Below are 25,931 nucleotides of genomic sequence, written 5' to 3' on the forward strand. Positions count from 1 at the left end.
CCAGTTCAGACACCGCCGATCATTAACCCCATGCAGTCAATCAGCCGCTCCAAGGCGTAATTTTCCATTCCAACCACTTTGAAAGCCACGTTTCTCACTGTACCATTTTCTTCCCCCCATCCAGGAGTTAATTCATCAGTTAAAGGAATTTCATTCGTGGTTTGAGGGACTGCAGCTTTTTATTCCCAAGCAGGATTATCCCATCCCCGTGCAATGGCTGTCATTAGCCAACCTCCACAGACGAGGCAGCCTTTTGATGTCACAAACCATATAAAAATAATAATTTGTGCTGTCTCTGTGCTTTGCAGCTTCCCTGCGGGGGGATGCTGGTGATGGAGCTTTTTTGCATCTCCTATTTCACGAACTCCTGGCTGGCTGAGGAAGCAATTTCCAGCTCGATTTGTTGTGCTTGTGACATGGAAGCCTTGTGTGTTTCAAAGCAGATTCCTGGAAAGCAGCGGCGAAGCCGATTTCATCTGCTCAGCAAAATCTTTTCTCTTTCTACGAAGCAACCTGCCACGTCAGTAATGGTTTTAAATTGACTTTCGCAGGTGCCCATCCACAAGAGATATTGTTTCCTAGAAACCAGAGGTTAATGGAGAAAGGCTTCAAAGGGAGCGAGGAGGGAGAAAAATCTCCTTGCTGCTCTGCGTAGCAGCAGCTGCTGGATGGGAATAAAGGCAGCAATTACGGCTGCTTGGTGGGCAGAGCAGCCTCTGCCCTGCGGAGATGAGGAGGGCAGCACGGGGCCATGCCCTGCTCATTGGTGGGAATGGCCCCACCAGTGGGATCTGCTCCCCAGGGTGATGGGGCAGTGTGTTCTGGCCATCCTGTGCCACGCTTCTGTTATCAGCACAGGGAGGAATCATCGCTACTAAAGGGAACAGTTTCCCTACTGGGGAAGAGATACCCTCTGTGGGTACAGGAGCCATGCAATGGTGGCGATGGGGGACTGCAGCATTACCTCCGGTGGGACTGGGATTCACCTTAGGTGTTCTGCACTGTGTGAGGATTTGCCTTAGAACCACGCAAAACAAAAAGAGTAGAGAGAGAAAAAGAGAAAACTCACATTGTATCTGTTTGGGTAGAGTCTAGAAGGAAATGTGGGAAACGTGGGGGCAAATGGAAAACCCACTCATATTCCTTATTGTCTTTGCCATTAGAAAATGCCTTTCTGTGGGGATGGCTGGAAGCTTTTGATGGTGCAGCACGTATCCCAGCCTTGCTGTGTACCTGTGGGCTCCAAACCCAGCGTTTCAGTGGGATCAATCTTCCAGCTGGGGTATTGCCAGGCTGCAGTTCAGTTTTCTCCCTCCCCCTCTTGCTTCAGGTGCCTCATGGAGGTCCCCCAAAGGCTGAGCTGTGTCCCCAGGCCCACAGCATCCCAGCTCCCAGCACAGCATCACCCTTCCTTTGGAATTACCCATCCAGAAGGAGGACTGAAGATGCACTGAAGACTGCACCCGCCGGAACCTCCCAGATGGCTGCAAAGCACTCGCTTGAACTTGAAAGGCTTGAGGAGCCATTAAATATGAAGGAAGGGTTATTTTTTCAGGAGCTGAAGCTTCTCTCCAGCCCTGCTGATGTCAGGAGCACAGCTCCAGGGGATGCTCAGGAAAGCAGCGTTAGGTTCATTTCCTATGGAGGCTGTTTGGAAACCCCACCTGCAGCATTGCAAGGGCACAGCTTTGCCATCGCCGAAGCCCCATAGTGCTGCACATCCTGCCCAGCTAAACCTACCCCTGCACGGTCACTCCTGTATTTAAGCTGGTCTGAGCTTCTGCACACACTGCAGATTGGCCCCACAATGAAAGCAGCTCCTCAATCTTGAGGTCAGTTTCCATGTGCTGGCACTGAATGTTTAATGTGAAAAAGCCTGGAGCAAAGGAATAAAGTAAGAAATATTTAATTTTACAGCGTTGGTTTGCACCATATGTTTTCCCCTTCATGAATATTTTAGGCACTTCTGCTCCACAAAGGCTTTCTCTGTCGGCTGTCAGCTCGAGTGCCTTCACATCCCCTGGGCTGGGACCAGTGGGAAATGTCACTGCACCATTCCCCCTCTTCAAAACATCCCCACGGATGGGCTTTTGGGGATGGTGCTCCAGCATCCCACACGTCCTGCAGCCCCAGGAGCTCTCAAGCCTGGGCAGCACTCCAGGATGAGAAATGCGGTTTGTAGGATGCATGGGACACACAGCATTGTCCCCAGGGAGAGCAAAAACCCCCAGCACCACCAGCTGAGCGGCCTCACGGAGCGTGTGATGCTCATGGGGCTGAGCCAAGCTCCTCGTTCCCATCCTGGCTCACAGCGCTCGTAACGCAGATGGGCTGATGGTTGAACTGGATGACCTTAGAGGTCTTTTCCAACCTTAACGATGGGCAAAGCCCCCTTCCATCTCCATGCCTGGTTCCTTGCTGTGCCTGTGGCCCAGGAACCCCCAGGTCTGCAGATGGTGCTGTCAGAGGGTTGGGGATGGCCAGAAGGAGCACTTAGTGCCACATGGAAGCCACACGCCGCACAATCTCTGCCACGCAGACACATTCAGTAACGTATATATATTATATTATATTTATATATATATATATACACATTAACAAAGAATTTGCCCCCCTCCCTCTGGCCTCCCCCCAGAAAAAAGAAAGGAAGAAAACATAAAAAGGAACAGCAACCCTCCCCCAAAACAAAACCGAAACAAGTATGTTACACGTGGAAGAGAACATGGCAGACAGGGTTTTCCCACGTCCCCAGTCTGTACAGTGGGGTCACTGGGAGGAACGGGGCTGGCAGCACCCTCAGTCCCATGGGACCCCAACCCCCATACCCGTGGGAAACGCGCTCATTCATAACCGTGGGCCATTCATAACCCAGATGGGCTACAACTGCCCGCGTGCCATCACACACCGGTCAGGTTTTTGTCAGTGGGACGTGGGCTGGGGGCACAGGCTGCAGCGGGGTGAGGAGCAGGGAGGGGCCACAGCTCCCATTCCCCGGCAGTGCTGGGTTTTGCTTTTCCTCAACCAGGAGAAGACAACGTGGTTGACCCAGATGCCGTGGGAAGGAGACGCGCGGGGATCCCGCAGCAATTAGTGCAATTTCATCAGGTGCAAACGTCACGGTAATGGCTCGTGTGCTTTACTGGATGCGCTGAGTCCTCTGGCAATAAGCGGTGCTGGTGCCAGCAGAAAGCTTGGCCCCGGATTGCAGAAGCTGAAATCCATCTCCAGTGCTTGGCCGTTTGCTGGAGGTTGGCGCAGTGCGAGCAGCACACAGGGAAAAGACCCACAGGGCTTTGGGAACAAAACATCCAACCAAAATAGGCAGCTCAGCCTTGTAAAGTGAATTGTGTTTGTGTGCTTAGCTGTGGGGCTGGCAGGTGTGACCCTGCTGCTTCCCCACCCCGTGCTCTCACATGTGTCCATGCAGTCCCTGCGTCCCTTAGTGACAAGTGTTCCCCAGGGTGGCTCACTGGTGGGGACTCCTCACTCAGCCCCTGTGCCCCCTCCCTGCTGTGGGATGAGCCCCCAGGTGCTGTCGTGTGCTGTCTGAGCCGGCCACCCACCCCTCTGGGGCTGGGCTTTGAGGTAGTTTCCTATCAGCAATGTCCAAGGGTCTCTCCCCATTGCAACAACAAAGAAAGAAAAGGCAAGGAAAGGACAGGAGGAGCTGGCCGGCCTCAGCTTTGGTCAACATGTGATGCCACCAAGGTAAGACCAGAGAGAAAAAAGGAATTTTTAACACCATGGACCAAAGCTTGTGCATCTGCACATCCCATGCTGCCACGCTGCCCCATGGCCTCATTGGTCCCAGCTTGGTGCTTAGGTACTGGAGCACTGGTGGCAGCTCATTGGGGAACCAGGGCTCCTTCGCCACAGAGCAAACAGGACGGCTTCACCACGGCAGGGAACAAAGTGAGTGCCAAGATTCTGGGGTCTGAAATTGAGCTTTTGGGTCAGAAAGAACAAAGATGGCCTTTGAGCACCTCTGCTCAGCATTGGAGCTGCATTCTGTCTGCAGGGACAGCAGACACAAAGCCAACAGAAGCATCTGTGCCAGGGGCACAAAGCGCCTCACCCAACTCCTAGGAAACACTCATGTGGGGTCTCCCTTGTGAAATGGGGTCTCCCACAAGACATGAGGCGGGCCGGAGGGATGGGGACCACAGACCCAGGCAAGCTGCCAAATGTTGGTCAGACGCAGAGCCCTCCCCATAGAACAACACTCAGATCCCACCTGCCTCTCGTGGTCTCCAGAAAGCCAATCCCTGCAGCCCCAACCCGCAGGGATGCACCAGACATCCCCCCCCTGACCACCACGGCACCTGAGAACATCACCCAAAAGCCCATCCTTGATGCAGGGAAACAAAACCATCCACGTGACGATCTGCCCGGGGAGAGCCACGAAGATGCTGCAGGAGCCTGGCGTGCACACGTGGAGCCGGCCAACAGGAGTTTATTTTCAGAGGTTCTTTTGTTTTCCCCTTAAAAATAAAATGAGCCGCAGGTGGGTGCCCTCCTGTTGGAGCACTGTGGCTGCTCTGTGGCTCGGAGGGCTCCTGGTGCCCACCGCCAGCCCCGGCCCACATCACCGGTACCACCGTGGGGCAGGATCGCTCCTAGTGACAGGCTTTCATCCCTGATACATACGGGGACTCCTGGGGCCTGCAGTTACACTCCTGCTGCTCTGGGTAATCTATGAAGTCTGGGGCAGGCAGACCCGAGAGGATCATCAAGGATTTGTTCCAGATAGTGAACGTGGGGCACACAGGGAGGATAAAGGAGACCTCGAAGGTGTGCAGGTGCAGGGAGTTGGCCGGGTCGTAGAAGGAGAGCGCGTTGTTGTCGTAATCCAGGAGGACGCCGAGGCGCTTCATCTGCGGGTGCACCTCCACCAGCATCTCCTTGTTGTTGTGCCTCACCACGAAGTTGTTGTTGCAGCGGGAGAAGACCCAAGATGAGGAGTTCTTCCCGATCCACTCGTTCTTGGGAGCCGACTTGTAAGCCACGCCGATGGCGTACCTGGGAGAGAGAGGAGAAGCTTTGCTCAGAGACCTCACTGTGAGACTGAATCTAACCCCGATGTGCGTTGGGTTGTGTTTCACCAGCCTGTGCAGGCTGGACACATCTCTGGATGCTTGCACAGGAACGCATGCCAAGAGCCTGAACCCAACGATGGTGCCATCAAGGCAAGAGCTGCATTGGTGAGGTCAGCAGGGGAGAGAAATAGACACGTAACGCTTCACCTTGCAGTCCTGTTGTGGCCATCCCATAGCCTTCTGGCAGAGAGGAGGCACTCACAGAGCACTGCACCCACAGCCAGCCCAATGCCAGGTCCCAGCCATGACTCTCCAACCTTGAGTAACCCCAGACTTGAACCCCAGCACAGTGCACGGCAACTCAGGGGATACTGAGGGCCTCCAGGAGATGGAGGAAAGGTCAGGGGGTGCCTACCAAGTGGAGGAGCCCACCACCACCTCCCAGTAGTGGCAGCCGCTGTCGATGAAGACATTGCCCGCCGCACCGTAGCACCCGGTCCCACTGAACCTCTCGGGCGTGTGGCTCTTTTTCAGGGAGCTCTCGTCCTTCTCCATCTGCAGCCCATCGTTGGAGATCTTCAACTTCTTGTGGGCCATCTTGGGGTCCAGCTTAAAAGGCTGACCTATTAGAAGAGGACGTGTAGGTTAATATTTGTGGGTGTTGCCATCGCTGTGCAGGCAGAATGCAGGCAGGAAACATCTGCCCCAGGCTCTTGGGATATTTCCCCATGAGCCAAAGGTGCTACTGGGATAGAGATAGCATCCCCAGCATGTATGATCCCGGAACACTGGAAGCCTTTTTATTGCACATTGCCCCGTTCATACGCCTCATTCCCTTGTCCAAAACACTCCCTTTTGCTTGCTGTTAATGTTGTAAAATGCTGTGGCGGAGAGAGGGGATGTTTCCAGCTAATGGAAAAGGCACTGACGACACCATTAAGGACCGCGCAGCACTCTGGGCAAGGCGTGCAGCCTGCCTGAATCCCCTAACGGATCCATACTCTATTAGCAGTAATGAGAGTTATACGAGCAGAGAGAAGGGAGAATAGACCCTTAAGTGCTGCTATAACAATATTGAATCACAGAAGAAGTAGTGCAGCATCAAGCATGTCCCCAAGTCCCCATCAACAGCCGACACAGCTCGCTCCCTGCAGTGCAGGCTGCTATTACACTTCACAGGAAACATGCCTGAGGTTTTCCAGTGTTTCTCTGCTGCCAAACAAGGGCTGGGACGCCTGGAGAAGACAGCTTGGGCTTGGAAGCAAACCAAAGGCATTGAGTGCAGCCCGTGTTTGGCTGAGGCTGGAAGTGAGCAGGGAGCCAGCTGGGAGCACACAGCCTTCCTTCTCCAACACAGCCAAGTCTGATGGATTCTGCAGACCTTTTGGGCTCGGAACACAGCTGCAATTCTCATGTTAGGTTAGCAGCCCTCTGACAGCCAAACCAACGTGGCTGCGTGACGTTCGTCTGCACAGGTGACGTAACTCAGTTGGTTTTTAAATCCCACCCTCTCAGCTTTTCAGATGCAACGCATGGCAGTGGGGACCTGGCCCTGTCACATCAGTGTACAAACATCCTACAGAGCCCGGATGTGATTTTGAGAGGGATCTGTCTAATTCAGCACAGAGCAAAGCAAATGGGGCAGCTGCTACAGGACCACTTAATAGCTGAAACCCACTGCCTGTTGCTGGCAGCCCCCACAGCATGCAGCTAGCCACCCCTCCTGCTTTTTCAGCTGTGCAAACTGAGGCTTGGAGAGGCACAGCACCTGGCCAATGCTTCCAGCAAGGCTGTTGGAAATCCACGTCTTAGGAAGTGTTGCAAACAGAACCAAGGCAGTGTGCAGAGCTTTCCAGTGCAGCCCTGTAACTGAGCTCATCCACATCGCTCTCTGCTTGCTCTGGTGGTTCACGTTTATTTTCCTTGAGAAAATTCATTTATTGTGAGATAAATGAGTGGGGAGGGCTGAAAGTAAAGCTGCAGACTGAGAGTGATCTTATCCTACAGCTTCTGGAATGTTTTGAGATCTGCCTTTTCCCAGCAGTAACACAGAGAGACAAGCTTGGAGGAAGGGAGGGATAAAAATACCCAGCTCCATCAGGACAGAGGCACACGCGTCCTCTGGCTGGCGCTGACCCCTTTCTGAGGTCAGCAGCAAAGAGGAAATCCTGGCCTTGGGCTTGTGGGACGTGCCACTAGGACAAGTTAAGGGTTAATGAAGCCTTGGGGCAGGCAGAGACCCCTGCCCAACGTGGGCAATGCCCATCCCCATCCTGGGTGAATTGCTCAGTTCTCTGCTCACCTTACCAGCATGCAGCAAGGAAGGGGCCAGCAGCATCACCAGCTTTTGTCAAGGCTTCATGGAAAGAACAAAGGCTGGAAAGACTCAGCAGCTCCTGCAGCATCCTGCCTGGATGCCTACCTGTGTGACCTGCTGTAGGGAACCTGCTTTGGCAGGGGGGTTGGACTCGATGATCTTTGGAGGTCCCTTCCAACCCCTACAATTCTGTGATTCTGTGATTCTGTGATTCTGACTGCCCTGAGCTCACCTGTGTTAGGTGAGCTCCAGCTGAGTAAATGCCACAGCTGGTGACATCCCTGCTCCATCCGTCCACCCCAGTGCCACCAGCACTGCAGCACAAACCTGGCTGTGAGCTTCCAGCTGGGCCATCCAGCTGTGCAGTCAGGAACAGCACAAGACCCCTGGCAGAGGTCTGGAGAGCAGCGACTGTTGTCCTCCCATCACTTTGAGGAAGCAAAGCCACGATGCTGAGTTAATCTATTCAGACCTATGAAGCTTCCAGCACTCCCAGCTTGCTTCGGGATCATGCTCATCTCACCTTGCTCCATAGGAAGCATCAGCACTGCCACGTTCCTGCTGCTAACAGCAGAGCTGCTCACACTGCTGCAAGCCCACCCCTCTAATGAGGCACTGTATGACCCTCAGGGTCCCAAACAGATCAGGAAAAGACAGAAATGAGCACGAGAATCAGACCTGCCCACAACGGTCACGGCGAGGACCATGGAGAACATCTCCCATGCTCTTCATTTACGGCCATCCCTTGCACAGTCCCTCATTCTGTCAGTTTCGGCCACTTTTGGATGCTTGCTAATAATTAAGACCTATCCAAGAACAGCTTCAGCAAAAGGTTTCTTCCTGTCACCAGACCAAAGCTCTTTTCCCCCAGCTCTTCTGCTCAGGGCAGCTTGAAAACACAGATTTAGTGGCAGCGCTGATGCTGCAGAAATCAATGTGCCCTGACACTGACCTTCTGTGGCAAAGCCATCTCTCCAAACAGCGCTCTGGGAGCACAAAGGAGGCTGTGAAACGTGCTAATTGGCCCTGCCCGTCGAACTGCTGACACCTCCACGGAGCTTACAGCAGCTGGAAAGTGCATGCTGTCTCCTAATTGCCCACTGGGAAAGGAGAGAAGCACGCAGCTCCGCGTTGACAAGGGCAGCATCCCACACCAGCATTTCATGGCTTTCTGTTGGAAACTCTGGGCTATGGATCATCCTTCAACCCCAGCTGGGGCTTTCTCCAGCTGCAGGGCACAACCACCTACAGTTCACAGGTATTACAGCATCCCGTTGACTTCACACACAAAATCCCAGAGCTCAATTTGTGCCGGATGCTCAGCACCACGCGGCACCCCTTGACCTGAGGTTTGGCATGCAGGAAGAGAACATCCCTCCTCAGTGCCCCCTGCCCAAGGACATCAGGCAGGAACATGGCCTTAGCGGGCATGGTGGCAATGGGTTGGTTGCTCTTGGTGATCGTGGAGATCTTTTCTGACCTTCTGTGAAAATACAACCTGGAGAGGAGGCATCCCTTCGCCAAATCACTGCACCTCCTTTCCTCTCACCTCCCTGTCCCAGATGGGTGCCACCCCTCTCCATCCAGCTGCCCACATCCTGCTGTACGGAGAGGTGGGACAGGCTGCAAGGCACCAGGCACAGCCCCAAAGTCAAGCTAGCACCATCACACAGAAATCTGCCCAAGGATGACCAGTGAGCCCCCTTCATGCACACAGCCCATCCAGAATGACAGCTCTCTGCTCCAGAAACCTGGAAGCTTTACAGCACATAAAAGCAGGCAGCAATAGGCGAAGTCAGAAGGTAAGCAGCAAGGCTGGCCATCAGCCACTGGGCACCATCAGCCTGTTGGTGGCCCAAAGAGCAGCAGAGCTGCAGGCACTGGGACTGCTGCCCAAGGAAGGAGCTCCTCAAAGCCACAGAAACACAAAATAATTTGTGTAGCGCTTCAGGCAATGCCTGCTCCAGATTTTAACAAGTGCAGCAAGTTGCTGCAGACACATCTGAGCGACAAGGGGAGTTCAAAGCCCGACTGGGCGCCGATTTATTCTCCTAAATGGAGTTCAGCTGCCAAGCAGAGCGCTCAGCATCGTGCCCCCATCTCCAGCAAATGACACTTGGCTAAAAAAGGCCCCGGAGTGAGCTCTGTCCCCGGGGAGCTGCTGAAGCAAGAGCCTTTGCTCCCCTCCGTGCTGCTGTGTCACACCGCTGCTCTTGGCTTGTCAAGTCCCCAGTTTCTTATTTCCACAGCGAGCGCCTCTCAAGGCACTTAGAAAGCTCTCAAAAACAGCAGCCGTGGGAGGGATGCATTGTTAACAAACAAGGCAGAACGGGATTGGAGCCTGCCCATCTCGGCAGCTCCCCCACCCCACCAGTGCACCGACTCCACTTCAGCTCATTTTGTTTAAGGTTGCGCAGGTTTCGCAAAGAAAACGAGGAGGTGGAAGCAATAAATCATTTCAAAAGCCTACTCAGAGCTTTCAAAGCCTTGAGTGATTGCAGCGTCACGGAGAGAAGCCCGAAGGAGCGCTGTGCTCACCAGGCTTGGAGGGAATGGCTTTAAGCTAAAAGAGGGGAGCTGTAGGTCAGAAGGTGGGCAGAAATGCTTTGCTCAGAGGGCGGTGAGGCTGTGCACTGCTGCCCAGAGATGGGGCTGCCCATCTCTGAGCTGCCACAGGCTGCAGGCGGGCCCTGAGCTGGTGGGATACTCAGCCCACGGTACAGGAGTGGGGCTGGGTGGGCATGAAGATCCCTTCCAACCCAGCCGTTCTGTGACCCTATGAGCCCCTAAAGCCCAGCAGAGAGCTGACTGGAACACGCTGGGTGACACAGCCCTGAGACGAGTCCCAGCAGGGCAGGGAGGTGATGCTGGGGATCGCTGCTCTGCTCCCTGCCATACGTACTGTTGGTTTTGAGCCGCGCAGGCTCGCTGTTCCGGCTGCCCGCCTGGTTGATGGCCTTGACCAGGAAAATGTAGCGGGTGCCGCTCTGCAGCCCGTGCACGGTGTAGTGGTTCTGCTTGATGTTGGGGACGATCATCCAGCTGTCCATGGAGTTGTAGAGACCTGCCATATAGGAGAAGGGGAAAGGGTTACTCCTGGGTAAGGGAAAGGGCTCCTTCTGGCAATAGAAATTAATGAGGAGACTGGGGAGGCCACGAGCCCTAACGCTGCAGGGGTTTGTTTGACAGATATACTGAAAGCACAGCGATGTATTAAAGATGGGGTGACTCCTTACAACCCACAGCAGGAGTTGGAATCCTTAATCTTAAAGGTCCCTTCCAACCTCGGCCATTCTGTGATTCCACAACACAGTGCTACAGGAAAGGAAAGGAGAAAAGCACTGTCATGTGCAGCAGGCAAGAAAGACCTTCTGAGGGCAAAGGGAGCTGCCAGTTCTGGGGGCAACAGCTGAGCTAGCACCAAGAGGCTGTGGGCAGCTGGTGCCCCATAGAATCCACTGCAGCCACAGATGCTCCGTGCTATCAAAAAGCAGCTCTGGGGCTGATACTACAACGTGGGAGCACTGCCTTCAGCATAAGGAGGATCAATGATGCTCAGTGGTAGGAGCTGGGGGCTCCCTGCAATCCAGCAGGTCTGGGGGCGAGGTGTGAGACGGCATGTGAGGAGTGGGCTGGGAAGGCGTGCTGCTGGAGGAGGGATTCCAGCATCCTGCCATCCATGTGTGTGTGCACAGCTGTGCGTCGGGAGCCGGGAAAACACTCCACACCTCCTCCTCGAAGGCTCACGTGGGGACAGCACTGGGATTATTCCTCCCCCGCGGCTCGCTCAGCCAGAGCTTGCAGTCGTTGTCAGCAAGGATTTGGTCTGAAGTACACATGGAAGCCGCCTAGGGGAGCAGAGCAATGCTATCTGAAGTAGAAAATCCAACAGCAATGATAGCGACGGTATCCTGCAGGCAGAGCTGTGGCGGCTGTTATCTCCCTGCAGCCAAGAGCCACCTTGGGATCCGGCCCCGCAAAGGGCAGAGCAGCTGAGAGATGGCAATCATGGAGCAATTCAGCCTCCAAAGCGGGTGTCCTTTTCAAAGCTACCAAGAAAGGCTTGGCCTGGAGGGCTGAGGGCTCCTCTCCTTGCCAAAGCTGGAAAACATCCTTTTTATCGCAGCGTTTGTCATCTACACAAAACACCTGCGTCCTGCCGAGCGCTCAGATGTAAAGGCAGCATGCAGGGGAAGCTGTGCACGAGCAGCTGTGTGTCATGAGCAGGCACCTGCCCTGCTGGAAGCCCACTGGTGCTCTGCTTGGTGAGCCCTGTGTGCTATTTTCATCACCTCTTCACGCATGGGTTCCTGCAGAACTCAGACTCTTTCATTGCCCGGTCCTGAACACGTTATTGCAAGTCACAATATATTATTCATTTTCTGCTTGGAGGTGTTAACTGATGTTTTCTTTCCTCCTTCTTCAAGAAGGAGGCCAAGGAAGCTGCTGCAGACACCTGCCCCTTCGGGCTCTCCTTGCTGCTCATCACCACAGCCTTGTCATTCCCACCTCTGCCAAAGCCCATCCCACCCTCAGGCACTGAGCACAGGGCGCGGGGTCCACGCTCTCCATCCCATGGGGCCGAGCCCTGAGTGGGCTCCAGTCCACGTTGAGAGTGGGGCAAAGACCTCCTGGTGCCTCTCAGCCCCTGAACGGCTCAGTGGTCCTTCCTCAGCTGGCAGCTGGCATGGAGATGGAAGCTGGGGATGCCTAAAATGCTCACCGAGCTCTGAGAGAAGAGCAAAACATTGGAGAAAAGGTGTTTGTAGGAGAGGGGGAACACAGAGCAGCAGGGTGGGGACATCCGGATGCTGTAGGACCGGGTAACTCCAGGCAATGTCTGGCCAAGAGGAAATCAACCAGCATTTTCCACTCCTGGCTGTGGGGATGCACGTTTATCAGCTCTGGGAGCCGCCAGCAGGACGTGGCAGGAGCAGCTTCCTGCATGCAGCACAGGGCGCTTCACAGCCTTCCTGAGCCTCCATCTTCCTGTGAAGTTACATAAGCTAATGGAAGCTCAAAAAGTCCATGCAGAGCATCTGGGGAGCGCATCCTCCAGCACTGAGCACCCCAAGGTACAGCCAGGAGCAGAACATCAGTGCCTGGCCATCCTGCTGGGATGCTGCCCTCTCCCAAGGGCACCATTCCAGGATGGACAAACTGCAAGATGTACTTTTGTGCTCCAATTAACACATCCATGCAAACCCTCTCAAATTGCAGGAATAAGGCTGTATCACATGAAATCACAGCAAACAGCCCTTGGCTTTCTGACCAAGCCACTCTTCTGCCCCTCCGTGGAGACCCACAAATCTCCTTTTCCTCCAAGTGCAACCAAACCAGCTTCTGTGTTTGGCTTTTAAATAATGCTTTCTGACAGCGAATGATGAGGAAAATCTGATGGAGAGTGCAGATGTGACTTGCCCATCCTTGAGGGCTGCTGGGCCGTCACAGCTCCAAGCCCTGCCCTTTCCACCACCTCTCCCCACCATGGCAATCACTTGGTGCTCAAGAGCTGAGAGTCCATTTAGATCACTTTAAGTGTCATTTTAAACCATCACTTTTAAGAAGGAGGGAAATTAAACAGATACCCCATCCCTTAGGCATTTCCTGCTGTGCTCTACCTGAGCCCCCAGCTGATGCACCAAGCCAGCTGTGCCCTCCTGCAGAACATGAGGTCAGCATCCCCGCTTCTGCGATGCCTACTTTTGGGTTGGGGGCTGCTCAATAAGCAGCGACTTACTGATGAAGTTGGCTTGCCCGGTGAAGATGGTGTACTGGAGCTCGTAGGAGCTGACGCTGAACTCATCCTCCGAGATCCAGTGGACTGTGATGGTGTCATGGGAGGCCGTGCAGAGCTCCTCACGCACAGACGGAGGGTTCGGTGCTGCAGGGAATGATTTCAACAAGCTGCTGTTTGCTTGCTGTCATACGCATTGGGCTTTTTTTTGGCTCTTTATGGGGCTCACGCAGGGAGCAGAGCCTCATTTTACAAGTTAAGTAACAACGTCCTCACCTCCCCACAGCCCCCAGCCCTCCCCCTGGCTCTCCAGCCCCAGCAAGCAGTTTATTCCCATGCCTCCTTCTCTGTCCCACCCTGGGGGCATCACCTCCTCCATCACTGGTGGAGAGCATCATTTTTTCCCCCACTTTCTGAACTCCTGTGGTGCCAACAAGATGATGGGAAGACATCACTGCCTTGGGGCTTCTGCTCTGCTATGACCCACCATTGACCCGGTTTAAAATCCCCCCTCCCAGCCCTCGGTGGGGGGAAAGAGGCAGTGCTGGGGGGCAGAGCAGGGGTTACGTGTCCCTGTGCTCACCGGTGAGATAATCCAACCCCTCCAGCAGTTTCTTCTCTCTGGAAAAATCCAAGGCGAAGTTTTCAAAGGCGTCATTAAAATTGATATCTGGTATCAGAACTTGAGAGGATGCAGTTGCCATGGCGACCCTGAAAGGAGAGAAGAGCCCATCAATCCGCATCGGGGTGCACTCTGCTCCCGACTCCCGGCTGATGGGAACGGGGCGAGCAGCCCCACAGTGACACGGCATGGCAGCAGGGGACAGCAGGTGATGCAGCACGACACCCAGTGGAGTGTCAGGGACAGGGCATAGAGCTGGGGGCCCATCACTGGGGGTCCCATCCCCATGCCCCAGCTTGGCTCTCCCCACATCCGTGCTCTCACTGCTATTGCCTGACTGGGGAGCCAGGCTGCATCCCTCAGCACCCTTCAGAGGTGCCACGCAGCTCCTGCCCTGCCACCACCAGCAGTGCTATCCGAGGGCAGCACTCGGGGGACACAGTGGGATCACTGCAGGCTATCTCACAGCAGTGAGGCAACCAGGCTGCCACCCACCTCTCCGCCACATTCCGGGCTGTCTGCAGGAAGCGAGCGTGGTCATTCTCCTTCAGGATGTGCTCTGCTTGGTTGATGAGGACCGTGGAGCGCTCGAGGCACTGCCGGCAGTTGGCGACCTGCTGGGCCAGCTTCCTCAGCTTCATCACCTGTGGGGTGAGCACAGCAAGGCGGTGGTGCTCAGCTGGATGGATGGGAAAGCAGCGCCAGTGTTGCACCGTAACATAGGGCACAGCAGCCTCTGCTCCATCCCCACTGGTATCCCAACAAGTCCTGCGCAGTGCTGACCCACTCCAGGACCCTCTGACCACTCGGTCTCTTTCCTATGGGGCTCCTTGGGGAGTATTTACTGACAGACAGCACCAAGCAAGCCACAAAGGAAGAAACAAAGACAACAGGCTTGGTGACACATCTCGTGGGAGTACCACGGGTGCTCAAGGGAACAGAGAAACCCAACCGAATGTCAGTTCTCAGAAGAACCAATGGGGGAGAAGCTCAGTGAAAACCCCTTAGAAATCCCCAGCATGCAGCAAGGACCGAGCTGTAGGAACAGTGTTCATCCCTGGCATCGCTCGCGGGCTGCAGCACTCACGTTTCTGTAGGGCGCACTGAATTAGAGCAGGCAATGAGCCAGTCACAAGACTGGAGGTCCATCCCCATTCCCTGTGCCCACCCACAGCCGTCCCACCCCCCGGGCACAGCTGGTGCTCTGCACTGCTCATCCTGACATCAATCCCTCATCCCGTTTTTCATCTTTTAATGATAACCCCCTCATTCTGCTGCATCACCCCGTGCCCCCCCAGCACACTGTCAGTCCATGCCCACAGTGCCTGGGACTTGTCAAGCAGCCGAGCTGCAGTGCTGGCAGCTGACAGCAGCTGCTGGAGCTGCTCTCCCAGGTGTCAGCGCTGTCACTGCATCCCCAGCCTGCAAATCCCACTGATTCGATGCTGATAGCCAGGCCTCTCACAGAGCAGTGGGTTCTCAGCTCCAGAACCACTGTGTGAGCTGCAGACAGACAGCATGGGGGTGGGAAGCCAGCAGATAGGCTTCAAACTGCTTCAGTTGAGGAAAGGGAGGCCAGGGGGCTCGCCTCAGCTAGCGGCAGGCAGGCATGGCTCCGAAGGGCTGTTTGCACAGGGCAGGCAGGGAGGCTTGCTGGGGCTCAGCAGGCTGAGGGGTGGTTTGTTTTAAGACCAGCCTTGGTGGAAAATAAAAATCATCCAAAAGAGAAATGAAAAGACAAGCTTCAAGAGAGGAGAGAGCACAGCACCAGCCCCGGCCCTTGCTATGATGGCGTGCCCAGGCACCAGCTCCTTCTGACCACATCCCAGCACACAGCAGAGCCCGCAGCGCTCATCTCTGGGGATTCTCAAGCTTCACAAGCCTCGGACTGCAGCTCTGGTCTGTGCTGTTTGAAGGCAGAGCAGCTCTGGTGCACGGGGATGCGTCCCCACACGGCATCACCACCTGCACTGCAGCCCCAGGAGCTCACAGCCTCCCCAGGGACACCAGTACCCACATGTCTGTAAGTCCCTGATGGCAAAGGTTGCAGGGGGGAGGAAAGGGGCTGCTGTTAGGTGAGCATCGCTTCAAGCTGCCTCCCTGCACAGCTGATGCTTTTTCCACTGTAAAAGAGAGGGGTTTGTCTGCGGAGCGAGCAGCCACCCACGCTCTGTGCTGGGCTTCTCATTGGGAAGAGCAGCCCAGAAGTGGAGAACTCAAAGGTAATTTAGCACACTGCTTCTCGCTGTGCAGCCTGAGCATTCCCAGGCAGCCACCAGCCCCAGCTCTCTCTGCTTTTCTTTTTTTTGTGCTTGTTAAATTCTCCACTGCTTGCAGCTCAGGCTCCTGAGAAAGGCTGCTTAGAAACCACCGCGTCTCTCACACCTCCCATCCCGAGCAGCTCAGAGCAGAGATGCTGGGAGACCCAGGGATGCACAAGGAGCACCATGCAGGGGTTCCCAGCGGCTGTGCTGCGCTCCCAGCTCACCCACTGCCAAACAGCCATCCTCTCACACTGCCCCACATCACACACGTGCAGCAACGGCGCTGGAATTGCAGCTGCTCAGGCACCAGCTCACTGCTTTGAGTTCACATGCAGCTGAGTTCCTGCTGCCAGTGTGGGGCAACACATCAGAGCCTCTCTGTTCTCCCCAGAAACCAACCAGGAGGAAAAACCAGCTCTGAGTGCCAGCGTTCTGCCTGAAACTGGACAGCGTGGTCAAAATGCATTCGGGGGAGAGGGTGGGAAGTGAGAGGCAGACAGACAGATGGACCAGCAGAAGGCACCGTTACATAAAATATGTTTCCTGAAGTGGCTGGGATAAAAGCACACGTTTCCAAGCTTCCACCCCTGCAGAAGAGGGTCCACAGCGCCCGAGGGCAACACTGGCTCTTGCACAGATGCACGTGGGGTGAGCTGATCCCCAGCCCTTGTGTGCAGACAGCCAGTGCTGGAGCGGTGATGCTCCAGGCAGGACAAGCAGCACAGCTCAGCTCTGGGTGCTGCAATGGGTGCACAGAGTGGGAGCCCAATGGATACCCAGGCTCAGAAAGGCAGGAAAACTTGCCTAGGGCTACAATGCAGCGCAGGGCTGGGATGGCCCTTAAATATTAATTCTACATTATTATATCAGCAGTGCAGTGATAGAAAAGCCCTGAGGAAGCTGTCTGGGCTGATGCAAGCGACTGTGCAAGCTTGGTGCTTGCAGGAGGAGCCCTGAGGACTCATGCAGTGCTTACCTTCGTCTCCTTGATCTTGACGGCGATGACCTGCTTACGCTGGCGGATGATCTCCATCAGCTCGTCGCACTCCTCCATCAGCTTGGCCTCGTGCATGGCTGTGTTCACCTGGGCAGGGAAAGCAAAAGCATGCATGGTTGGAGCTGCCGGGGTGCCGCTACAGGGCACTGCGCTCTGAATAAAGACCAGGGACCGCAGGTGGCCACGCTCCATCAGCTGGGATAGGAAACGGGATGTGAGCCCCTCTGGCAGCTCCCACTACCACTGCACCAAAAGGGAGAATGGAGTGAGCACCCAGCACAGCTTCCTGCACTGTGACACCTCCCAGACCCAAGCACTGATGGTAGGAATACAACCCACGGAATGGATCTGTCACAGTTTAAAGCCTGTGGCTGGAGAACTGCCCTGGCCACGTCTACGCTCAGCAAGGAGCTCCAGGAAGGGCCCTCTCCCCTCAGCTTTCCTTCCCCACCTGCAGCAATAGAGCTGCAGCCTTCATTCCAACCAAAGCAGCGAGGAAGTGGAACAAAGCCATGAGCTTCCCCCCGTGTCCACATTCCCACCTGGAAGCCCAGCAGCGCTGGGAGCACGAGGCCTTCAGGGAGCTGAGGCAGGGACCCGAGCCCTGCTGCCCAGCCAATTAAACAGCCAACTGCAGGGCAGAAACAGGTTTTCTTCACATTGTGCTCTCAGAGCGATCTCCAACAGTGGAGAACTCTGCAGCCATCCCTGAACAAAACACATTTGCTACAAGATCTTTTATTTTTTTTAAAGCTGGCCAGCAGGTTATGCAATGGCCAAGTGGGAGACAGCTGACGGTGTGCGAGGATAACTGAGCTGAGAAAAACAGGATAATCTTCAAAATCTGCTGCAAGGTAGTGGAGGGGGGTGGGAATCAAACCTAGGATTCAGAGCAGCAGGAAGGCAGTGGAGCAATCAGAGCTCCACATCCCTGAATTCCCCAGGAGCACAATACGGATCCCAGCCCCATGCAGACCTACCCCCCCCCCCTCTCCCTCCAGAGTGCTTTCCCTGTGCCTCAGCTCCATAGGGAGAGGTCCTGAGCATGGCAGGCAGTTGTAGAAAGTGCTGATGGAGGAGAGGCAGAGCCCCATCTCTGAGCTGCAGATGGTGAGGAGCAAAATGCAGCTCCACAAGCAAAAGCTTCTTCCCCCCCTCCCCCCGTGTGTGACACTGTGGGGAAGTGACTCCAGATGGTGCACGCAGCATCCCTGCATCCTTGTATGTGCACATCCCCACATCCTGCATACTCTCATCCCTGCAGCCCTGTGTGTCTGTACTCACATCCCTGCATTGTTCCCACATCCCCATTTCCTACATCCCCACATGCTTTCCTGCACACCCACACCCCCACCAGCTCCCTGGATGGTGAGGCAGCTCTGGCAGTGCATGTGGGAAGCTCCAGGGCTGCAATCTCCAGCCGGGGCCCACTGCAATGACTGAGATTGAAGCAAATTCCCCTCACACTGCCTTAAGCACTTCCTGCATCATCCCACAGCACTGGCAAAACCCCTGGCCCTGCAGCAGCAATCCCTGCAGCAGATCGGTGCCTTCGCTCCCTGGGAAGGTTTAAGGAACCTGCTGCTCAACTCAGCAACTGAAAAAAAATAAAAACAATTAAAAAAAAAATCGATGGCCCATTAAGAAGTAATTAATTGCAACAGCCCCTCTCCTGTATCACTTCAGCAAACAAAGCTGCAAATGAATTTGCTATTAATTGATGTATGTACTTCGGGACAACAGCGAGGCATTGCTGCCTTCTTCCTGCCGAAGGTTTCATGGGAGCACATTGCCCAGCAGCTGTAGCCAAGAAGCATGGCTGGCACGGAGCTCCCTTGCAAATACAAACAAGAGATGCCTGAGCGTACATCCAAACACGAGGGGCTTTGCAGATCAAGTGGTCAAAGCAGCAAGGTCAGCCAAGCCCCTTTCTTTGGTGGGATTAAAGGTGATCTCCTCTCTCCCATCAGCGCTCTCCTGTAATCCCTGCACAAAGCCCTTCCGTGTGCTGCTGCCATCAGCCCCACCGCTGCTCTTTGGCCCCAGCAAGCAGGGGAGATCACAATCACTGTCCTGACAGCAGGAAGGATGCGGGGAGGCACACCGCCTCTGTTTGGGAGCAGGAAGGAAAGCGAGGCCACAACAGAGACAAGAGGATGGGCTGTCTGCAGGAGGGTGAGCACAACAACCCTTGAGGTTCAGAGGATGAGAGACTCAAAACTGCAGCACCTCCTCCATCCAAAGGGGCTGAAGGCTCTTCCCAGCGATGGGAACACCAGCCCTGTGCCACAGGTGAGGGCTGCACTGCACTCCCAGAGTGCTGAGGATCACTACTGTGTGCTCAGATGCTCCCAGCACTTCTGTCCTTGTCCCCTTCCAAGCTGCCTGGCTTTGCTCCTGACCTGCTGCAGTCCACATCATCCCCCAGGTGAGAGCACACCCCTGAGCACCCAGATCCCTGCCAGCAGCTGTAGGCTTCACACTGCATCCTCGCCTGCACCTGCAGAAACTTTGGTTCCATGATTATGACTGCATTTGGCCAGCTGGGGGACGGACAGATGTCCAGGTTCTGCTCTTTGAGATGCTGCAGCCAATATTTTTTCAGCACTTCAGCCCCCATCAGATCCCAACTGAGCTCCAGATGAAACGGGAACACAGCTGACCCCAGGAGGACACTACAGGCTATGGGAACACATAGAAATACAAAGCAACAGAGCCTATAGATCTCCTCCCAGCAGCTCACAGTCACACCAGCACCTCCCCCTTCCCACCCTACAGATCCATGTGGAATTTTCCATCATTTGGGACTGCCCTCTCCAAAGTGGCACGGTGCAGGCAATGCCTCCCACCAACCCTCACAGCCCATCCCACCCCTTCCACGGTCCCACTGCTGTGCAAGGGAGGTGGGAGCAATGCTGCACACCCCCCTGCCTTGAGCTGTGCTCCCCAGTGCCACACGCTGTGCTCACTGACCTCCACTTGCTGGCAGATCTGTATCAGCTTGGCCATCTGGTTCTCCAGTTCGCTGTTGCGTTTAACCAGGTTGGTGAGGTTTGTCTCCAGGGTTTGCTGCGGGTCCAGAAAACCAGGGATGGAGAGAGAAAAGACGACAAAACAAGATGAGAGAAGTGGGAGGACTGCATCCAGCAAACCAGACCACACATCACCCAACACACTGCCAGAGGGAGCAAAGTGTTGGCTAACTTTGTGCACAGGCTGCTCAAAACCCAGCAGAGTTTGGACAACCCTTGCTAGCAAGCCCTGCCTTTTCAGAAGGGTAGAAGGAGCTTTTCAACCTCGATTTCCAGCTGGGAAGTCTGCCTGTAGGGACTGAACAGCTGCAATTCTCCACCCCTCCTCATCTTCAGTTGGTGATGGAGATGAAGGGCTGAAGGAAGGATGAGGCTGCCCACACCGCGCTTTGCTCTGTGCTCACTGGGCTGTGCAGCCATGCAGTGATGACAGAGGATGGAGCAAAGACACCTCTATCCGTGGACATGCAGTGGACCAGCACTTTGGGGTATCCATAATTCAAGCAACACTGCCATGCCATTAAAATACGTGGTCTCACTAAGAGGAAACGCTTCCCAGCAAAGCGCTCTCAACCTGTTGCACTGCTTGTCGTGAAAGCGATAGCCTATTAATATTTGAAACTCCAGGGCTGAGAGAGGATCCCTGCAGTGTTTTATTCATACCCAGCAAGAAAGTGCAGCCCGAGGCTTCCACCACGGCTCCAGCAGACCCATAAACATCTGCACGCACGGGTAATTTGGGGGCGAGCTAGCCAAGGCAGCTTGAATCATAGTCATAAAGCACAGGCAAAGCACTCATTCCTGAAAACCACTGGCTCCTAAAATACTCCCAGCTCACTCACAGCCCTGCAAATTGCTAGCCAGTGGCTGGTAAAGCACAATGCTGAAAGACAGGCTGAAAGAGGCAGCAGTGCAGCTCCGGGTGCCTTCATTGAGCTGAAAGCGCTCTGCACAGCAGTGCTGCAGCGATAATGCAAGAGCCAGCTGCTATCAGCTCCACCACCACCTCTCCTCGCAGCTCTGCATCATCAAACGTCACCTCACCGAGCATCCCACTCGTTAATTATCTCCCTCATCGCCGACGAGGATGCATTGATGTTTCAGCTTTGAAATTGCAGCTGATTTCACGCTGGCAGAGGGGGCACTGGGGAGGGGGGAGCAGCCCAGCAGCACGCCTGCTCTGCAGGATCCCTCCCCTGGCACACCTGCCTGAGTGTGGAGGTGCAACCTTCTCCTTCTGTTCAACAACGTGCTAGGAGCTCCGGCTGCACCAGCTGGCTGTTTTGTAGGCATTACAGAAATTACAGCAATTACAGGGGGTTCGTTTAATTGGATCACAGCGCACTCACCACTTCCCCACACATCCACCTTCTGGCTCGAAAGGTAGAAGATTTGGTTTCCCTACAACTGGGAGAAATGAGAAAGAGAAAAGGGAACACCACTGAATGGATCCTTGAGCCAAAGTCACTGCACAAGGGGAGAAGGCAGGCTGCAAGCACAGCAAGGACCCTGCAGGCAGCAAACCCCTTCCTGCTGCAGCGATGCCCAACTGCAGCCAGCCCAGTGGGATGGGCAGGGAGCTCAACAAGGTGGCACGGGAAGCAACCACATGGACCTGCCTTGCACCAGGGCTGGGTTTCCACATTTGTCTTCACGCAGAAGCAGCCAAAAGCAGAGAGCATTTGCTCAATGATTTATTTCAGGACAGTAGTGCTGTTGCTCTTGTTCATTTATAATTGCTTGCAGTGGGACACACGGCCCTGCCCCCCTCCCTCTGTGCACCACAAACACAAACCATGTGTGCACACCAAGGTGCAGATGGGAAATGCTTCCCCCATGAGCCATCAGGATGCAGAGCGCAGGGTCTGCTCAGTGCACGCTCTGCTCTCATCTCTGCTCCCCACATGAGCACTGGGTGCAATGTTTAGTCCGAAATGCTGGTAGCAGTCCATCTCCTCAATGTGATGCTTGCAACCAACACCCAGCAAAGAAAAATATATAATAAAACCAGGGGGGAAATATGAGCAGCAAGCTGGCTGCCTCTCTGCTAAGGGGAATTTCAGCAGACACAAGGACGAGTGACAGAGAGCCGCCGCCGAGCTGCTGTGTGCAGTTCCTGCATTGTGACACTAATGCATTTTAAGTCACTTTGCAGCAACATGGCCTTGGTAAAAGCTGAAAGGAAATGCCAGCTTTCCGTGCCCGCCATCGCCCCAACCAGCAGGGCTGACCTAGAAAACGAAGCCGTTGTTCTGGTGAAAGTCTTGTCACCGTCTCTAATGGCATTGAAGAGTGCTGGCTGTCCCACTGTATAACCAACGAATGTACAGATGGTATAATTAAGAAATATAGAGGAAAGTCAGGCTAAACAGGTTATCACACTAAAGAAGAATGGATGGAGAGCTTATCCTTGGGCCCACTGAGAAGACTCCAAGAGGAGCAATCTCCAGCAGAGATCCTTCCCCACTGGCAGTCAGCTCTTAGATGGGTCCAGGAGAGGTGCAGCCAGGCTCCATCCCTTCCAGTAGCACAGAATGCCTTCACCTGTGCTCCCAGGGCTCTGCTCAGGTGCTCAATCCGAGGTTCAGGCCGTGATTCAGCAGCTCCCACAAACCCACCCAGTGAAGATCCCACCCCAAAGCTGGCATCCCCCAGCCTGTCTGCACAGATGGGATTGGGCTGGCTTGGTGCTTTCAGCCTGAGCTCACCACCATCCCTTTGGCTCAGCCTATGATAGCGCTGCACAACTCTCCCTCCCCATCAGCCCCGCTGCAGCCCTACAGACCCCACAGGTGCCACAGAGATGCTCCAGCCCTGTCCCCAGCTCTCAGACAGCATTACCCAGGCTTCTCCTACATGAGAAACCCACTGCCATCCCAACTTCCCCAAGGCCATCACATAAGGAGACAGCAGGGTGAGTTTCCACCTTCCAACTGTCCCATAAGGGAGCGCCCAGCACTTCATAGGGGCTCTCTGATAAAGGAGAGCTCTTCCCATAGAGCAGAGCTTGTTCACCCTGCTCAGGAAATTCCTCTCTTCCTTCATGCAAGATCTGCATTTTGGAGGTCAGGAAGGGAAGTGCTGCTGAAGAGGATTGCAGATGGGGCTGAAGGCAGCTCGAAAACACTGCAGCTGGCTTGGAAAGACAGAAGGACATAACACTGGGCTGCCAGCACTGCCAGCAGCTTCATTTGCACTTCTGAAGCCTTCCCATGGCTCAGCACTCTCAGAGCCCCACAACGCCACTGGCAGCACCCACGAGTTCCGAGAATATCCACTATCCCAATCCTTCTTTTCCATGATGCTTTCTGCAAATGCAACGTGCTCCTGCAAGCAAAGCACTGCTCAAGAATGGCAGCCACAGCTCTGCTGGGCCCCAAAGGAATGGGGCATGGACTTATAGCCACCCAGTCTGACCCCACTTCTCTGCAGCACTCCATCCCTGCAGACAACAGCAGGATTTCAACCTCTACCAATGCACTCATACACACGTAGAGTTTTGCTCTCTTGCTCCACGCTCCTGACTAAACACACGAGATATAAAAATGGCCACGGACAAAATTCACTGCTTGTCAAGCGGGGCTTCCTCCCAGAATCTCACCCTTTGGCCCCATAACCCTGAGAACACCACAAAGAGGTTCTGCTCATCTCACCCCACAACCTGCAGAACGGTGCGGGGAGAACTGGCTGTTCTGGTAAATGAAAGCTGCATGCACGGTTCCAAGGGGAAGAACAAAAATCACATGAGATAGTTGAATGTTGTCATTTCTCCGACACGGCTGATTACTTGCAGACTCGGTCAGAAGCATCTTTTTGGCAAGGACTGCCGTCTGGCTGCTTCGTGCGCATCCCCAAGCCGTGCACTTCCCCTGTTTGCTCTTTCTCTCCCTGTGATGCTTAAGAAAAACAGGGACTTTCCTTCTGAAAACATTCCTCCAGGCAGTGATCCCATAAGAGCCCCCACACCTGCAGTCCTTGGCACGAGCCGTCCTCTCCCCACGGGGACACGAGGAATGAGCGCGGTGTGATGGATGACCTCTGGCTGCCAGGAGATGCTTTTCAGGGAGCCACGCTGACCTGTTCTCCTAAAAAGGAGAAGAAGGCCAAGAACGAGGCAGCTGGTGGCCCTCTGCTATGGGGTGACAGCTTGGTGGGGTGCTGCCATGGTGGAGGGTGAGTTTTGCCAAATCGGGTGTGATGGTGGCCGCTGGAGCGCGGTGATGCGACAGCTCCATAAAATGCTACGGATGAATGGAGAATTAGGAAGAACAAGAGCTGGTGGAGAGCCCAACAAGTCTGGATTTCCTGGGGGACCATCCTGGCACAAAGCCTGGGGCAGCACTGCGGCACCTGCAGCAGGCATCCCACTGCCTCCCATTGCATGGGCTGCTCCAAGGTGACCCATCACCCACCTCAGCCTCTTGGAGCCGCCTCAAGGGTCACCGATCCCCAGAGCCTCCTCAACCCGAAGAGAAAAAAGAGCCCACAGAGACGAGCCTGGAGGGTAAGGCATCCCTGAGGGCTTCATCCCCATCCTCAACCAGGTCCTCAGCAAGGATGGCTGCGGGTTGGACCACATCCCTCCCCCTAACACCACTGCTTCCCTCCCCTCCCAGCCTAAAACCATGCTAACGAGGGAGTTAACGAGGCTCTACCAGGCTCCCCTGACAAACATTCATCCAACAGCACCAAAGCGCATAGGGTTTATTTAGGTCCTTCTATGTTTACACTCTTTAATCTTTTCAAAGCGATTCTTCTACTACTGGATAATATCAGGGTGGTTTTTTTTTCTGTATCACCGCAGCACTGTTGAAAATTGTTTAAATATTTTATTAAATTCATCCTGACTGTGACAAAGCCCCTTTTTATTCCTGAAGCCATGTTGCCACGATCGGGTTGTTTAAGCTGTCCTACTTAAATACACGCCGAAAGACTTCGCTCCCCGGTTCAGCCTGTGTGCTTTTCAACCTAAAAGGATGCGTTTTTCAGACATCTTATTAAATTTGCTACATTTGATGTAAAAATTCCCAAGCCACGGTGAGGCCTGAGCTTATTTGTTTACCTTCTGCTGCTTTTATTTGTTGCTTTAAAAAGGCAGAGTGGAAAGAAAAGGTTTCCGTCGCTCCAAGCGATGCCTTTTTGCCAGAAATGTACTTCTAATGAATAATTTCTCCTCACTTTCTTCAAACCCAGCACAGGGAGCAAGGGGTGATGCTGGGAGCCCTCTGTGCAAGGACAGCGTGCTTAAGAGAAGGTTTTGCCCAACTGTGGGTTTTTTAGCAGCTTGAAATGAGCGTTTTCTTTCACTTCTGACCCATTCTAACATGGAGAAGGGTGGGAATGACCCGACCTGACCTGTCCAGGCAGTGCTGGGGTCACCATCCCTGGGAGTGCTCCTGAGCCATGGGGATGTGGCACTGAAGGATACGAGGATGGGCACGGTGGGGTGGGCTGGGGTTGGGTTGGGGATCTGAGAGGTCAAGAAGTAATAAGGAAAATGTGTTTCAAAAGCACGGCCCTCCATTGGATGAGGAAGGGTTGACTCGGATGCAGACATATCCAGCAAAGGAATCCAGGCTGGGAAGACTGAACCCATGCTGATCAATTCAAAATTGGGAAAATAGAAGGCAGTTTGTGCATGCTTAGAATAGTTCCATAGAACTCCTCTTCCATCAGAAGTATACCCCTGCAAAACCAGCAAAAAGAAGGGGACCTTCCAACCAAGCGACGCACTGCACACCCTCCCCAGGGCAAGAGTTGCAAGGGAACAGGAATTTCACCTCTTGGAGTTGATGCTGCTGGAAGATGCACCAGAGATAGAGGGCTTGTGTCCTTGGGTTCTTTCAGGACACCTGAGGCCAAGGGCTCAGTGCACCGTGTCCCAGCAGTGCAGTGTGACAGCTCAGCACACCAGGATGGATGCTCT

The 25,931-nt window shown here is 54.4% G+C and overlaps 1 protein-coding gene across 2 annotated transcripts in view; it reads right to left on the reverse strand.

Moving 5' to 3' along the window:
* Positions 1 to 2,599: 2,599 nt before the first annotated feature.
* The window catches only part of MID2 (midline 2), a 51,794-nt gene continuing 28,462 nt past the window's right edge, over positions 2,600 to 25,931 (reverse strand). For both annotated transcript variants that reach the window (XM_048959331.1, XM_048959330.1), the window contains exons 3-10: positions 19,947 to 20,042; positions 16,953 to 17,060; positions 14,208 to 14,356; positions 13,674 to 13,801; positions 13,094 to 13,237; positions 10,256 to 10,417; positions 5,452 to 5,659; positions 2,600 to 5,019 (exon numbers count right to left, since the gene is read on the reverse strand). In XM_048959331.1, the coding sequence (XP_048815288.1) occupies positions 4,617 to 5,019; positions 5,452 to 5,659; positions 10,256 to 10,417; positions 13,094 to 13,237; positions 13,674 to 13,801; positions 14,208 to 14,356; positions 16,953 to 17,060; positions 19,947 to 20,042 (1,398 nt within the window). In that variant the 3' untranslated portion in view covers positions 2,600 to 4,616. The remainder of the gene's footprint in view (positions 5,020 to 5,451; positions 5,660 to 10,255; positions 10,418 to 13,093; positions 13,238 to 13,673; positions 13,802 to 14,207; positions 14,357 to 16,952; positions 17,061 to 19,946; positions 20,043 to 25,931) is intronic.

This window comes from Lagopus muta, chromosome 13, assembly GCF_023343835.1.
Source record: "Lagopus muta isolate bLagMut1 chromosome 13, bLagMut1 primary, whole genome shotgun sequence".
NCBI classification, from domain to species: Eukaryota; Metazoa; Chordata; class Aves; order Galliformes; family Phasianidae; genus Lagopus; species Lagopus muta.